Source organism: Bombus fervidus, chromosome 9 (genome assembly GCF_041682495.2).
Source record: "Bombus fervidus isolate BK054 chromosome 9, iyBomFerv1, whole genome shotgun sequence".
Taxonomy (NCBI): Eukaryota; Metazoa; Arthropoda; class Insecta; order Hymenoptera; family Apidae; genus Bombus; species Bombus fervidus.
In genome coordinates, this window is record NC_091525.1 from 3,323,089 (window position 1) to 3,338,412 (window position 15,324).

At 36.0% G+C, this 15,324-nt stretch overlaps 1 protein-coding gene across 3 annotated transcripts in view; it reads right to left on the reverse strand.

The window, feature by feature from the left end:
* The window catches only part of LOC139991053 (tachykinin-like peptides receptor 99D), a 65,766-nt gene that overhangs the window by 29,798 nt on the left and 20,644 nt on the right, over positions 1–15,324 (reverse strand). For all 3 annotated transcript variants that reach the window (XM_072010838.1, XM_072010839.1, XM_072010836.1), the window contains exon 2: positions 3,785–6,343. In XM_072010838.1, coding sequence (XP_071866939.1) covers positions 3,785–4,221 — 437 coding nt within the window. In that variant the 5' untranslated portion in view covers positions 4,222–6,343. The remainder of the gene's footprint in view (positions 1–3,784; positions 6,344–15,324) is intronic.

The following is a 15,324-nucleotide window of genomic DNA, read 5'->3' on the forward strand; positions in this document are numbered from 1 at the left end:
TATGTGACATCAACCACATCCTAATCTACACCAGAGATAAGACATCGACCCCCGACCTTTGGACTCTTCTGCGCATCATAACCTATACCGAGCCCCTCAACATTCCCAAACCAAAACGCATATAAGCCGAGACTTCAGCCAGCTCGAGCAGTTCTTGTTCAGCCTTTCTCTGATTCAGTATCTTTATACCTCTGTAAAATCATTGTAATCATTAAATTTATAATAAAGCTTGATAAAAAAAAGTTAATAGTTGTGTTACGACTCAGCCTTCTTGCTTTTCTAATCTAAGTATCAAGTTTACGCGACACTCTCTCGGGTGCTCTTTGCTTGTAACGAACCAGGTTTAAACGACTTTGCTTTCAATTGTTAATTCAGAGTTACCGACGTGGTCGGCGATTAAAGTTATTCACAATGCGTCGCATTCACATACAATCGTAAAGATCTATCTCACTTCTTGGTTCAATTCTCGCCTCTTTACCGACGATTAGTCTTTTTTCTCAATTTCCATCGTTGTTAGGACTCGGATCCGTGTAATTAATTCCATGTCTCCATTGGTTAATCTTCACGAAATCTCACGCATATGCATATGTATATACATACTTATCTTAAAAGAAAAAAGCTTTGCTCGTAGCTCGCTCTTTGATCGCCTGAACCTTCTCGACGCCTCAAATGCTTCGCTTGAAATAAATTAGGAACTTTCTCGAAGAATGCTTTTGAAAGGAAATTTGTATTTTACAAAATTGTATTCGGTATCCTGATTCAATGCATCGATACAAGTTGCTTTTGACACCGTTTCGCCGATACGGATCTACATATATTCTAACGTGTATACTAATCATGAATGTTAACGTGAAACCTGGGTGTCGACGCATGCGTCGCAAATAGGGCTGTCATTTATAAAATCACTAATCTAGAATAAGGGGCATTAAAAGCTCGGATTTTTCCGCCCGAATCCTGTACTCTTATGACTATTTTTTAGATTAGGTACGATGTCCCAAAATAAAAGCTTCTGTAAATTATAGATTGTAGCTGGATAGCATTGAGACTGTTTCTAATGTGTCTGATGCGAACGCAACACTTGAAAACCACTTCTAGAAAAACAAATGCATTGCTATCCAGTATATTAGCATAGGTGCGTCTGACGCATGCCAGATCACCGTATGCAATACACATATGCATGTATGTATAGCATGATAGCGCGGATGATAGGTGGGGGCTGACGGTTTGGATTTTAGATACAAGCGAGCATCGGGAGACCCGAATCCGGGATGGCAAACCCTAATCGTAAATCGCAATATGTTTCAATGTATAAGGTAGAGCGTAGAGTCCTCTTCACATATTTCGATGCCTGTCGCTTGTTTCTGCATCAATCGATTTCGATTATTCCAGCGATTTTCAATCTTTTTCACTTTATGGCGAACATAAACTAATTGATAAAATTCTCTGGCACATCAAAAAATATAGTACACTTGGTTCAAGCTAGAGCATTTACATCAGACGGCTATTATTTTGGCTATCGTCGTTTTGTTATTTGACAATGTAAAGAAAAAGAGGGCAGTGCGTCTGAATAAATAGTTAGTCACGGCGCTCTGGTCGAAAATCGCTCAGTTATTCGACTGATAACTTGACCGTTAATACGACCTGTTAACTATTTAATACCAGGAGAGATGGTATGCGTCGAAGATACTCGAGTTTAGTCGAGACTCAACCTATATATTGTGCATACATGTCCTCAGCGAATCGTGATGGTTTCTTTCACAATTGAAATGCCGTTCGTTCCACCAGAAATTCTGGAACCTGAGCTTCTCTTGCAGTCTCGATAACGCACATTATCATTTATCGGCAGTGTCACAGGCATGCGAGTACGACGTGCCATTCACGTTCTTCTCTCCGAATCGTTGAAGCATAATTCTTCGATATAGTCACGAGGCTATCGAGCTATTGGAAATCATCGACGCCGATTCCATTCGATTCGATTCGATATCGTTTACGGTCTATCTATGCTGGATCGTGATCGAAAAAATGCCGCCGCCAAAAGTATGTTTTTAAAATATATTTTTGCGAAGAGATTCTCGCGGTTAATATTTGTAAAAGAGCTTTGACCCACCCGTTGAAAAGCTCCAGACTTATTTATTGTTTCTATACTACCATAAGTACTGTGTATCATTTTGTGGCAGGTCCTCGAGGAGTTTTTCGACGAGGCTACGCGACGCGAATTCAGCTTTCGTCCGACCTCGCAAACGAAAAGATTAGCTACGGCTATAGGCGACGCGCTTTCACAAAAGTATTTTACATGTATTTCGTATATTTTTCTAACATATTTAAAATCGTAACTGCGAATATATACTAGAAGGACGATAATTTATACGATTCGTAAATAAACACTGGCAGAGTTTGATACCAACAATAATGCAGTTTTAAGTATGATCTTTATACCTGTAATACCTGTAATTACGGCAAAGGTTCTAGTTATGTTTGTTTATCTTTGACTCTAGTGAAACAGACTAAGTTACTAACTTAAATTTTCATAAATCTGTTATTCAATTATTACATATACTTATACACTGGGAATGAATAAAATATGTATATATACAGTATAGTTATTTGAAAAGAATTATTTCACAAGCGTTTCATGAATATTCGACACGGGCTTGGAAATTTTGAAACATTTCCCTAATTATTAAGAAGTTCATGATTAAAAAAATAACCGAATAATTATTTTATCGATAATTCCCAGTCTAATAGATGAAAATTTTAAATAATACCTTGCGAAAAATACACGCTATAATCTGCAGTTGTGCGGAATTACTTAATAGTATTACATATAAATGATTATCAAGTAGAAATAAAAAGTATCGTCGGTTGATTAAAGGGTTAAATGTAAATTTCAGGAAAAAGGCAGTGAATCGGAAATTACGTTTTCTTTGTACGCTTTCACGTACACAGCACAGTTAAAATTGTCCAACAAAGATTGGAATGTCTACCTACAGAGAAAGCTGCATTTCCGTCTTTGAGATCGTGATTTTCATCTGTTGTTTCGCCCGTCTGTAGTCTGGCCCGAGCGTTATTTATTTTCCTGGAGCGACGAATTGTCAAGGTGGCGTTTCTATGTGCGCGCAGTCGAGGCCAAAGCTAACCGCATATTCGTCCAGTTTATGGACGTGTAATCTTTCGCATGGCGGTTCCATTTCACAGATTTCATCTTTTCGATCTTTTCCTAAGATTCTCAATCATAACTATTGGAGCAAAACTAATTAGCTATTAAATTGTATTTAATCGGCTTTGAAACACCGCCGCGTAGTTTGGCTCGAAGCAGTCGAGGTAGTTGAGTTCTAAATCATAATCCTTGATAATAGGAGTTCAATTAGATAGAAGTTTACGATAGGTTGAAATTTGCAATGCTGCTCTGGGAAATATTTTCGAGGCAGGGGCTGACTGTATTAAGATAAGGTATTATCCGATATTGCGTATAATTGTCGAAACTCATCGAATAAGATATCGAAATACCACTGAAATATCATGCAATTTGGATTCTGATGTATTAAAATGCAAATATTTACGTATGTCTCACGAAGACAAACAGATCGATAAACAATTCACAATAAACAGAAGAGTACTTTGTCTCTTTTCTAATTGTAAGATTATTTCTATCTATATCATTTCTTACTAAACCAACAAATAAAATAGAATAAAAACACGTACATGTAAATATAGTGGAATATGAAATAGAATATAAATGAAAATTTTGTTCGGTTCGACTTCTGAGTAAGAATAACGCGCTTACCTATCTATAGAAATTGCCATTAAAGTGAAGACACTGGCGCATATAGTGAGCACAGCGACGAACTGACAGATCTTGCAGTAGAGCGTGCCAAAGGGCCAGTGACTGTTCAACATGTAGATGTAATTGAACGTGACGTTCAGCGTAGACACCATCGCGTCTGCGATACTTAAGTTTACCAAGAAATAATTAGTGACCGTGCGCATCCGTTTGTGCGCTAATACAATCCAAATGACTATCAGGTTGCCACCAGTTGCCACGACGATCATACAAGCGAACAACAAGGTCCAGATCATTTGTCTCCACCACGGAAGTATGAATTGATTTCTCAATTGTAAATCCGTGATATTTGTGTTATTGTAGTAAGTGTTATTTTCCATCAGTAGTGTCATGTTCAACGGATCGGGCGTTGAATTTACGAAAACTTGGAGGCTCTGCATTTTTCTCGCAAAATTTGTTAATTTGCTGACAAACTATCTATCTTCGGATAGACACCTTTTGATTAACTTTCGATTTACTCTTAATTTAGTACGAATAAGCACGCATTACGCATTTATTTGAAATTAGCTTCTTTTATTGGAAATGACGTAGAGGTGACTACGCACCTCACACAAATACCAATTTAAAAACGTTCAGTCAACACGATTCGTTTAATCAGTTCAAGACGAACGTACTAAAGTAGTTTTTTCAATCACTTTTCGTTTTACCTTTTTTACGATTCACACTTGTATCGAGTCAGCCCTACGATTTAGCATATACTATACCGGCACATATTACGGCTACGTTAGTCAGATCGTTATATTTTATCGTTCTTCGATGTCACAGTTCGTTTTATTAGCTTTTCACGTCGCAACGATCACCAATTCCGAGACGATTTCCAGAGTATCCAAAGACAGGAACGCGTTTCATTTCTTCCGTATCGATACGATACAGGTATAATGAAGTTGATGACGCTTGTCGCCACTTTATGCAGATTTTGTTTGCGGCACGAGGCAGGCGGACAACTGGCATGGCCGAATCACCGACTATGCTCGCTTCCACTTCTGTTTCACGCGCGAGCGCCTCTAACAGGCTTCCATTCGATTAACAAGCAAGTGCTCAGCCATTGACCTATTGGACCAATTCGTATTGTTTTCGTGGGTTACCTTTATACGGCGAAGAAGATTTCTTCATCCGAATATCAATATTCTAGAACGATCCAGGCTGATGCCATTTCAGACGATATCGATGTACTGCCTTCATTTTCCATCGATGATGTTAATCCATTGTCGTTCTTTATTCCTTGCATCGCTCTTTCTCTAGATCGTCAACGTTTCACTGGATTAACTCACTCGCGATTAATTCCGCCAAGATTTTTTCTTCTCACGTAAAAAATCTACCAATGTACTATGCTTTCTTATCACGTTTTGTCGTAATGATAGCGGCGTCTTTCCTATTGTATTCTCGCATTTCACGATTCTGACCTCCACTACTAATTACCTCTCGCTGGAAACGTTTAGCCGGTATCGTTAAAGAAACTCTGACCGCAATTCTTCACGAATTACCACTGACTTTTTCCTCTACACCTGATGGACTCACATCTTGAGCACGATGCAAACTTTACGTTATTTCATTTCACGCCTCGAGCGCGCTTCAAAATACATCGACGAGGCTTTCACGCTTCCGTTTCTTCTCCTTTTTGCCCTTACTGTTTATGCGTCTTGTATGACGCGTCCTCTTTCCGGCCCAGCACTTTGCGTCGTACCTAATTTCTTTTGCGTTCTTTTATCTATATAGATTTTTAATCTGTATTCTTTCCTATCCTCTATTCTTTATCGAGAATGATAAGTCGATCATCAGTGTTGTTCCTTTTTCCTTCTGTAGTCAATGGAACAGACTTACTTCCCGATCTGTTTGTCGTTATGAAAGAAGATTCGCCTCTCATCTTCCGTGCAATCGCTTTCCCGCTCGCTGGTTTTGTTAATTTTCGCACATTCTCCTTTGAGTTTGAGATACAAGGACGACTCCCTAAGAATTCCTAGATAGCTTTCTACTCTCGGGAAGATCTCGACTTGAAATCGGAAAGACGATTATTCACAACGACGATCGAACGACATTCCGTGCGAACATCTCCGAAAATATCCTCCTCTATTCGAGTTACAACCGATACCAAGAATTGTTGTTTATCGCGCGAACGACGAACCATTTCTGTGTCGTGATAAGAGAATACGCCTATTAAGTACATTGAATTCCAGAGGAGAAAGGTTGCATTAAAGATACATCGGGAATCGCGCCGGTTCACGGGAGATACCTTTCAACAACCCTTTTTTCCCACGTCCAGGACTAGCAGAAAATTATTTGCAGATATTCGCCATTTCGAACGAGGACAAGAATGCTTCTGTCTCTGTTCACAGTCATGCCTGTTTCCATGATACTTCCGACGATCCTCGTTTCAATCGACGTTTCAGCATCGTACTGTCGATTCCTTTCGTTTGCTCCAACTACGTTTCGCAACATTTTGTCACGTCCGCAATTTCATTGAAAACTCATTCCATCGCGTCCTCCGTGAAAACAGCTTTAGCCCTGCAACATAAAAAGTAGTTTTAGCATTTTTTCAATTTCAGTTAATTTTAACAAACTTGTACTTTTATTCTCTCATAACCTAATCGATATTAAACGTAATTATATTATTTCTATTTGCTCTATCTGCTCTGTCTGCTCTTTCTCAACTAGTATTCGTCTTCTAAATAACGGTCGTTTATAATTTCTGCACGCGTGCTAATAAAGGGCATACATATTTTTTAAAATATAAATATGTCATGTTACAGTACTTTGGTCACTTAGTAAATTCTCATTCTCTGAGAGCGGAGTTCTCTGTTTCTCGTGTTACACTTTCTTAAACTTTGATATATTTACGATTACTAAACAGCGAGAGGAAAAATAGCGGGAAATGCAATCGCTATCTTCGAACACCCGTAGAAACGAAGAATTTGACGATTTCAGATAGCGCAATTCTTCGTTTCAGGACATTTATTACGAAGAATGAAACCGCAGAAGCAACTAAAATTATGAATTCGTTCCAAGTGACATGAATAAAAATCAACCCTGTAACTAACATTATTCTTGCTAAGTCGCCATGAAAAACATTAAATAGAATTTTGAATAAGAAATTCACTGCAGATCCGTAATGTAACATTTTTGCATTCCTTACGAGACTTTCGGAAAAAATAATATTTAACGAAGCAACTGAATAGCGAACCGAATCGGTATCAATGAATACCATGAGTCCTGCAGTATCTCACAGATTTTTTTATTACAGCTTAGTACGTGATTACCTACTACGAATATGAAATCGTGTTTTACAATATGGAGTACTACGAATAATTTGAAATTGATCGTTTAATCCTAATCCTTCGTATGTGCAGGCTGAACGATAGTACGCTGACTTTTGCTGGTTGTAATTACGTGTCCTTCCATCTCTCAACCATCTTTACCGTAGTCATGTACAATATAAATTCGGCAATGTATCGATCAAAGCTTGTCTCTCTTTACCGAAAGTTCGTTTTAAAGTCGTTCGTTCCATCGTCCGTAAAGCACTTTTACTTTTTGCCGACTAAATAATTTGTAACGTAGCGGAATCCGGTTGAAAAAGGAATGAAGAAAATCGTGGATCGTAGCAGAAAGACGAAAAGTTTTACGACAGTTGTGATCAGCGTCGAACAAAAAATACATTTCTCTAACGTTCCATCACATCGGTGAGTAAAATGTTGCCGGCAAAAGAAAGCCGCGTGTCTAGTTAACGTTAACAAGCAATTCGCTCGTACCATCGATTTTTTATCTCGATATTAGAATAAAGATATACCAGGGCAGCCTACTAAATCGAGGTGGATTAAATCCGTCGGGCTATCCACATAGTTGTAAAACATACGTGAGATATCCGATGCTTTATCCTATCGATGCGATGGATCGCTAGCGATGATACTTGAGATGAATCGAACTCCTGTCAAGCCGCATAGCAGTTTACATAGCTGAGAGAGTACGGATTGTTGCATTGTTCGCCTGGAGAATTTCACACAACTTGACTGAAAGTTAGCAAGCACGTGGATAAATATTCTGATGCGTATGTATAACAAATATATTTATTTACAAACAAATACAAATACCAAGCGTCATTATGCTACGGTCCTCTTCTCCTTACACACATTTATAAAATAATACAATACAATACAAATAGATATTCGATGCATCTGAAGCGTATATTTATATCTCGCTCCCTTAATGAAAGTATTATTACGTATTGTACAAATATCTCTAGATAATATCGGATGGAAATCTTTAAAAAATATATATATATATATATATGTACGTAATGCTGCAACGTAATCCGAGATTAAACGAATAAAATTGAGAACGCTACTTCCATTGCGATTTTGCAGTGCGACTTTTCCTGATTTTACTTCTGATTCCTTACTGCTATCTGCAATAGCATCAGTTGGCCCTTCTTCCACTCTTCGATCACACTCTCGTTGTTTGTCGAGTCTAGAACGGTGGTAAAATTTATTTTCGGCATAGATAATTCCCAAAAGTTATTCGATGTCTGACATTGAGGACAGTGACTAGAAGCAGGTGTGCCACTCTTTTGTCGCGCCAACTACAAAAAACATTTAAACAGACTGGGAGATATCTCAAGTTTCACATTCAAATTGCTGTAGGATACGTCTCCGCCCTTTATGCTTTACCATCGAAAGTAGTTTTATGCCCAAACTTTGCCGTTTGTTTCATCACTTTGGCTGCAAGTATTATCCTACATATTAAGAAAAATGCCTCTTACAAACCAAGTTTTATCTTCTTCTTCTTCTTCTTCTTCCTCCTCTAATTCCTCTTCTTCCTCCTCTTTTTCCTCTTTGTCTTCCTCTTCGTCTTCCTCTTCCGCTTCTTCTTCCTCTTCTTCTTCCTCTTTCTCTTCTTTTTCCTTTTCTTCTTCCTCTTCTTCTTCCTCTTCTTCCTCTTCGCCTTGCTTTTCCTCTTCCTCTTCCTCTTCTTCTTCCTCACCTTCCTCTTCTTCTGGGAAAGATTCCAGTAGATTTTCAAAATTAGTATCCAGTATCTGGATATCGAGTATCTTGTATAAGTATCAAGTAGTGACTAACGAGTAGCGAGTAACGAGAAGCGAGTAACGAGTAACGAGTAGAGAGTAAAGAGTAGCGAGTAGCGAGTATCGAGTATCGAGTGCGTGTACCATTGACTACTACAGGTAACACTGCCGTTTTAACTATTCAGTTATTCAATTAGTATGGAATAATATAAAATTAAATGCGGTATATGTATATGTACTTATATTTTCCTTTATTTTTATGACAATTACCGTTGCATTCTCTATACGTAGACAAGATCTTACATTTTTATTTTACTCGTTCACTCTAAGTAGAGCGACTCGGCAAACGCAATTTATCACTCTTACTTTTGTTTATATCGAGGGTAGACCCTAACCAATTAATTAATTCTGTACAATTCGAAATATGTAATTCCTAGAAGATATTGCCACTGAAATATCTACTAATTATTAATAATAGATACTTCAGTACTAGACTACTTTTCCACAAGAATATCTATAATATCTATAATATCTATAATATCTATCTAAGCAAAGAGCTTACTTGTCTTACGATAATAAGAATTTAATTATTTGCACTTTACGTAAGTGTTCATTAATAAAATGAATTCGTTTTTGAAAATGCATCGTATCAGTCGAAGTTACCAAGTACCCTGATCTGTTTTTGGACAGAGGATCATACGATCCAAGAAAATGGTCAGTGTTAATGTATCGCAAATATTTTAAAGGAAAGTCGATAATGATTAAATTAAATGGTTATTACAACTATTTTTTTATATTGCTTTCGCTCCGAATTATATGTATCTATCATTACCGTGGATATTTTCTATCATATTAATAGCACTTAAAATCGTGTCGTACGATGTGCTAGAAATTTTAATTTATGTTAGATGGCTTTTAACTCGTCCGGACAAACGACATTATTGACAAGGAGCTGAAAGTGGTCGTGAGAGATGGTCTGTCTTTTATCCCGTCGTATATCCCGTCCGGACATCACCTTGCGAGATGTCTAACGACTGAAAGTTGAGCGATTATAATCCGTTCTATCCCATTCTATATCATAATTAATAAAATTAATGCTATCTTAACATGGCAATAAACATAAGAATAAATGTAAAAAAAATTCTTAAATGAAATTTAAAGACAAATTTCTATAGGACGCACAAAGACCTTGATGGATGACTGCGTGTAATTTAATACTTCGAAATACATATACTTAACGAAATTGTTATGCCATTGAAATTCCAATTTCACTAATTTAACGAACAACAGAGTTTAATAATTTAACATATAAATTGAAATTAAGCTATACAGAACCGCCAGTAAGCGCATATAGAATGAAATTGATTGTTATTCATTAACTCAACCGATTTCATTATCGGGTGTGTATGTGTGTGTCTGTCTGTAGTTCCTTTATAATTGATAGACAGAGTAGATGTCCTAATTCAGAAGATAAGATTTTAATACCTACATATATAGCTCTTCTCGTGTCAAAAAAAAGTAATTTATAATATTAAATTGTTAATATTTGTGACACGCATTGGTTAAAAAGTTTTAATATTCAATAATACAAAGTTCCAACATTGTTGTCGAAACTTTCAGCTGTAGCATGTAAATGAAACTTGTTGATATGGATTAAATCTTATCTCACTAATCGTTTACAAATTGTTGAAATAAGGAAAATTTCTCGAGGTTCATATCCCAATGTATTATTGTTTGATAGTTTTATTCACGAGTTGGCCGATGTTTTTGTTAATAGCGAGTTTCTCTTATACACTGGTGACCCGAAAATTTTCAGACGAATTTCGAATGTTAGTCACACAAATAAACTCACAAATAAACTTGCGATTGATGTGGAGTAAACAAAATAAATCTTAATCTTGCTAAATGTTATGTAAATATATGGGGTCCTGTAGCAATCATCTAACAGTCTTTAATTAATGATCATAAATTGTTAGAAAAAAATTAGGGTAATTATCGACTTTGGTGTCTACATACATTCTATCTATTCAAGCATTTCCGTAATATTGCATACACTGCTTCTAAGTCGTTAGGTTCTATCATTTGCCTTTCTAATAACATTTAAGACAGTTTTACTATCAGGTTATTGTATTTTCAGTTAGTTAGATCTCAATTAGAGTATGCTTCAATTATTCGGCCTTCGCAATTCTTAAAACACAATTTTATAAATATATAGCTTTCGTTTAAACAAACCTGTGTTGATCAGAACTATGAACCATTGCTAAATACACTTGATATGGTTTGTTTGACTGAACGCACAATCATCAATGATCCTTCATTTTCATTTAAAATCGATAAATAATCAAATTTACTTTTCTCAATTATTACAGCTTATTTTTCGTACGCTTTCTTAGAAACTTTTAGAAAAAAAATCAGATATTTCACTATTCCACTTGTAAAAACTAAATATGCAATTAATCGAATGCTTAAATTAGCCAATACATTTACGGATAAGATCGACTGTTTTTCTATTCTTGCTCTAATCATTCTTTCAAGAAATCTTTATATAGAGCTTTAAGCGCGATTTAGTTTATGTTATAAACGTAGAATTTGTGTAATTGTACCTATATTTAATTTTATAATGTATAATATATTATGTAGCTATCGCAATTTTTTTCTTTTCTTTTCACCTTTCCTATTTGTAATTATGCAAATACTTATAGTATATTTATAGCATATATAATTGTAACACAGTTGTGTGTGTATATTGGGTTTAGATTTAGATAGCGTTTTATCAACATATAAATAAACAAATATATAACATAATACTGTGAAATTACAAGTTGAAACAAAACTTTTGAAACATTGGTTTAATAACAAACAGATTTTCTAACTTGTGCCACTTGTGGGCATATTTCGACCTCCGCTGCTGTAAAAAAGTTTGTTGATTATAAATAAAATATATTCAAATGTATTCAAAGTTTGATTTGTAAGATTGCTACGAAATTTACTGATTCAAATAATGTACATGACCCTAGGGAAATTTCGGTATATGTATATGCTAATATAAGATGCGAACACGATAATATACATGTATAGGAGTGTACGCAAAGAGTATCTTCTTCTATAGAACATGTATTTACCAGAGTATGAAGATAGAAGAAAGTTTGTAGTGTATTCTACATGTACGTATAGGTACTAACTCTGTGTACGTGTGTATGTGTGTGTGCATACTTAACAACTGTTTTATGCATACTTCAGAAAGATCAATTGGCTTTCAGTTAATTGAAATAATCGAGATTACATTGTAACGTTATCGTAGGAAATTCTTTTCATAAAATATGGTCTATCGTAAAATGTCTCAGACTCGTTAATGAGCTATGAAACCTTTATGCGATAAAACTCGATTCATCCGAGCATGTCAACGGACAGAACGTTCGGAATCCTTCAGAGATTCTTTTCCACTAACCATAATTTTTTAAATCATCCGATAACTCAATTCCAGATTACTGGATTCGTCTATTCTTATGAATATTAATATAAAGAAATGATATATAAGACATTGGTCGGTGTTTCGAATAACAAAAGAGCTCAGCAGAAATTCAATGAATCTGGTCTTGAGAGAAATCTCGTTCTGATAAATGGAATTCTAGCTGATATTCGTGAAATTTACGTCCTTTACGGATAACAATTCCAGTGTTGTGTCGAGACAGGGAAAATTCACCTTCGATTAAATGGACTATTCGTGAATTGCATTTGTCGCGTTTGCCAAACTTGTCTTTGCATATTGAAAAAGTTCGTTCGTAAGGAAACTGAGGAAAGTGTAACTATTTTATGCGATTAATGGCCAACGAGGCACGATCGTAACAGACGCATCTCACGCATCGGTTACATTCATGCTTGTATGTTCACATATGCGTAATGCGAAATGCGAAACGGAAAGCAACGGATGCGGCACGCGCTAACACAATTAACCTCGTGGTAATGGAGTATGCGAGGACCGGCGCCTGTTGCTAGAGCAAGGTTTGATCGTGTTATCAAGACGCTGTCGATACTTGCAAAACCAACCAAAGTATCTACGGTACTAGCCATGCTCTAGAATCTAGAAATACGGAGAAGTTAGTCATGTATTAGGTTGTCCGAAAAGTGTCTTTCTTTTACAGACACGTTTTTTACAACAACGCATCTTTATACAAACCTATGAAACGAAAGAAACTTTTCGGACGACATAATACTTACTACTTCTGGCAGAAAGCGTATTTCGCCGTTTAGAATTATTGCAATACGAAAGATGATGAGAAATTTTGAAGATCTCTTTAACAATTGTTGCGAATATTTCGTTTACTTTGGAATCTTAGCCTATAAAACCATGATACGTTTAATAACTTTCGATATTGCCAGCCTTGGACGCGTACATGTGGATAGATCATTAGTCGTATTTATAAATCTCTTCTATGCTAACTTTCTTATCGTGTAAATTGTAATTTCGAAGAATTTCAAACCTGAACAATTTCGGTCGAATTCGAAGTCCAGCTTACATAATTTTATTGTAAAATATTTGTTTTCCATTTTATATCACGTATTATATTATTACATCGCACGTCTTGTGTGTGTGTGTGTGTGTGTGTGTGTGTGTGTGTGCAATTTATCGCATAAAATATATAATTAAGTAAAATCAAAACGTTCGTGGGTTATCTACGATGAATGGATGATATCGATCCGAGATCCAACTAATTGTTGTTTAACGTATTTAACGTTCATTACGATACAATTACATCTGGCATAACGTTTATCCACATTCAAGTCTTACTTTCGAATTTTACGAAATTAGCACACAAAGGAAAGAAATAACTTTGCATTGAGCTACATAGTTTTGCTGTTAGAAGTAAACATTGGCGAAATTTGGTCAAGCATTGACCGCTTGTAACTTTATTCGGATACTCTATATCCAGTCTTCTATGAATTAAGATACGTATTCTCCAAACATCTTTATCTAAAATGCAAAGAATTTTATTAATGTAAGACGTTGATGCGATAAATGCGTGTTTCCTTAAATACATGGAAACATGGAATACCTTTTCTTAAACAAGAATAAATCAAACGATTGGCTTTAACGTAACTACACCTATTTGATGTGTATATTTTTAGACTAGGTTATTTCCGTTGTTATTTGATATCAGGGTAAAAGAAAGGCTTTTTAGGTTGAAATATGATAGTGTTTCGAATCAGGGAAAGGTTTACGAAGGGAAGAAGGATATTTTTTCGTTGTGCGATATCAGTGTTAAAAAAAATAATAAGAAGAAAACATGCGAATATTAATAGAATTTATTAAATAGAACTGAATTTAATAAGAGCAGATGTATCCTAGATGATCGCGTGTCACCGTACATGTAGGTATTAATGATTTCAAGTATTTTGTATAAATTTGTAAACTATTGTCGGAGAACCTATAATATTACAAAATTAATAGAGACGCGAGCGAAAAGAGCAATTAATTTGTTTGATATTCAACGCACCCCAAGAGTGATCCAAGAAATAATATTGATACAGGTTGTTCAGGGCAATAATGAATGCAACGGCAGAAAAGTAATTGGACACTATCGACGGATCAAACACGCATTAACGAAATTAACAATCCATTACGCGGTAAAGGCGCTTTACAGTGTCGATCGAAAGCTAATAAAACGCGATATATTTATTCTCAAAACCGATACACGACGTTTCGTGCGTGTCGCAACGCAACGTAAGTTACGAGTAATTTCATTACGTACAATATGTCGGAGAGAAGATCATTTCTGCAGCCGCGATTCGATTAATTGACAATTTCATGCCATTAAGGTTCTATAGTTAATCCATCGATCCCTTGATCAAAGCACTGCGGATCCATGTCGCTTAGAGATTTTAATGATCCCTGTATTGTCTATGCATTAGCGTGTTACCATTTAATAAATACTTAGTTGTCACGCTATATCACGTTCTTGATCTTCCTTTTGCCTCTACTGCCATATCTTTGTCACAGTATCTCTATAATTTTACCAATCTATAACCAAATGGTGAGAAATCTTGATCTTGGTTTGCGAATTATCAAATATTTTATGAAATGAGATTGAAATTTGTCAAATATTTTCCAACAAGCCGATATGGATCTATACGGCAAAATTTGCTATATCACGGACCGATCATTACACGACCTGTAATTATTTCCTATCCTCATTTGCATTAGCTTACAATCGGACGAAAATTTATTTCGGCTTTCTGCTCATAAAGTTTGTGTAGCAACTAGGGATAAAAGAAAGAGGCGGTAGCGTTTAATCTTAATCTTCCATGGAATTCATTTCAGCTCTTCCACCCCCCACCCCTCCTACGATATTACAGGAAATTACAGCTGAGACCGCGTTGCATCATCTGTATGGCAACTTGGTCGACGCGATTTATCATTTACGTCCAATCACTTTCTTACGCACCGCAACGGAACCAAAAAGTCGGTCCT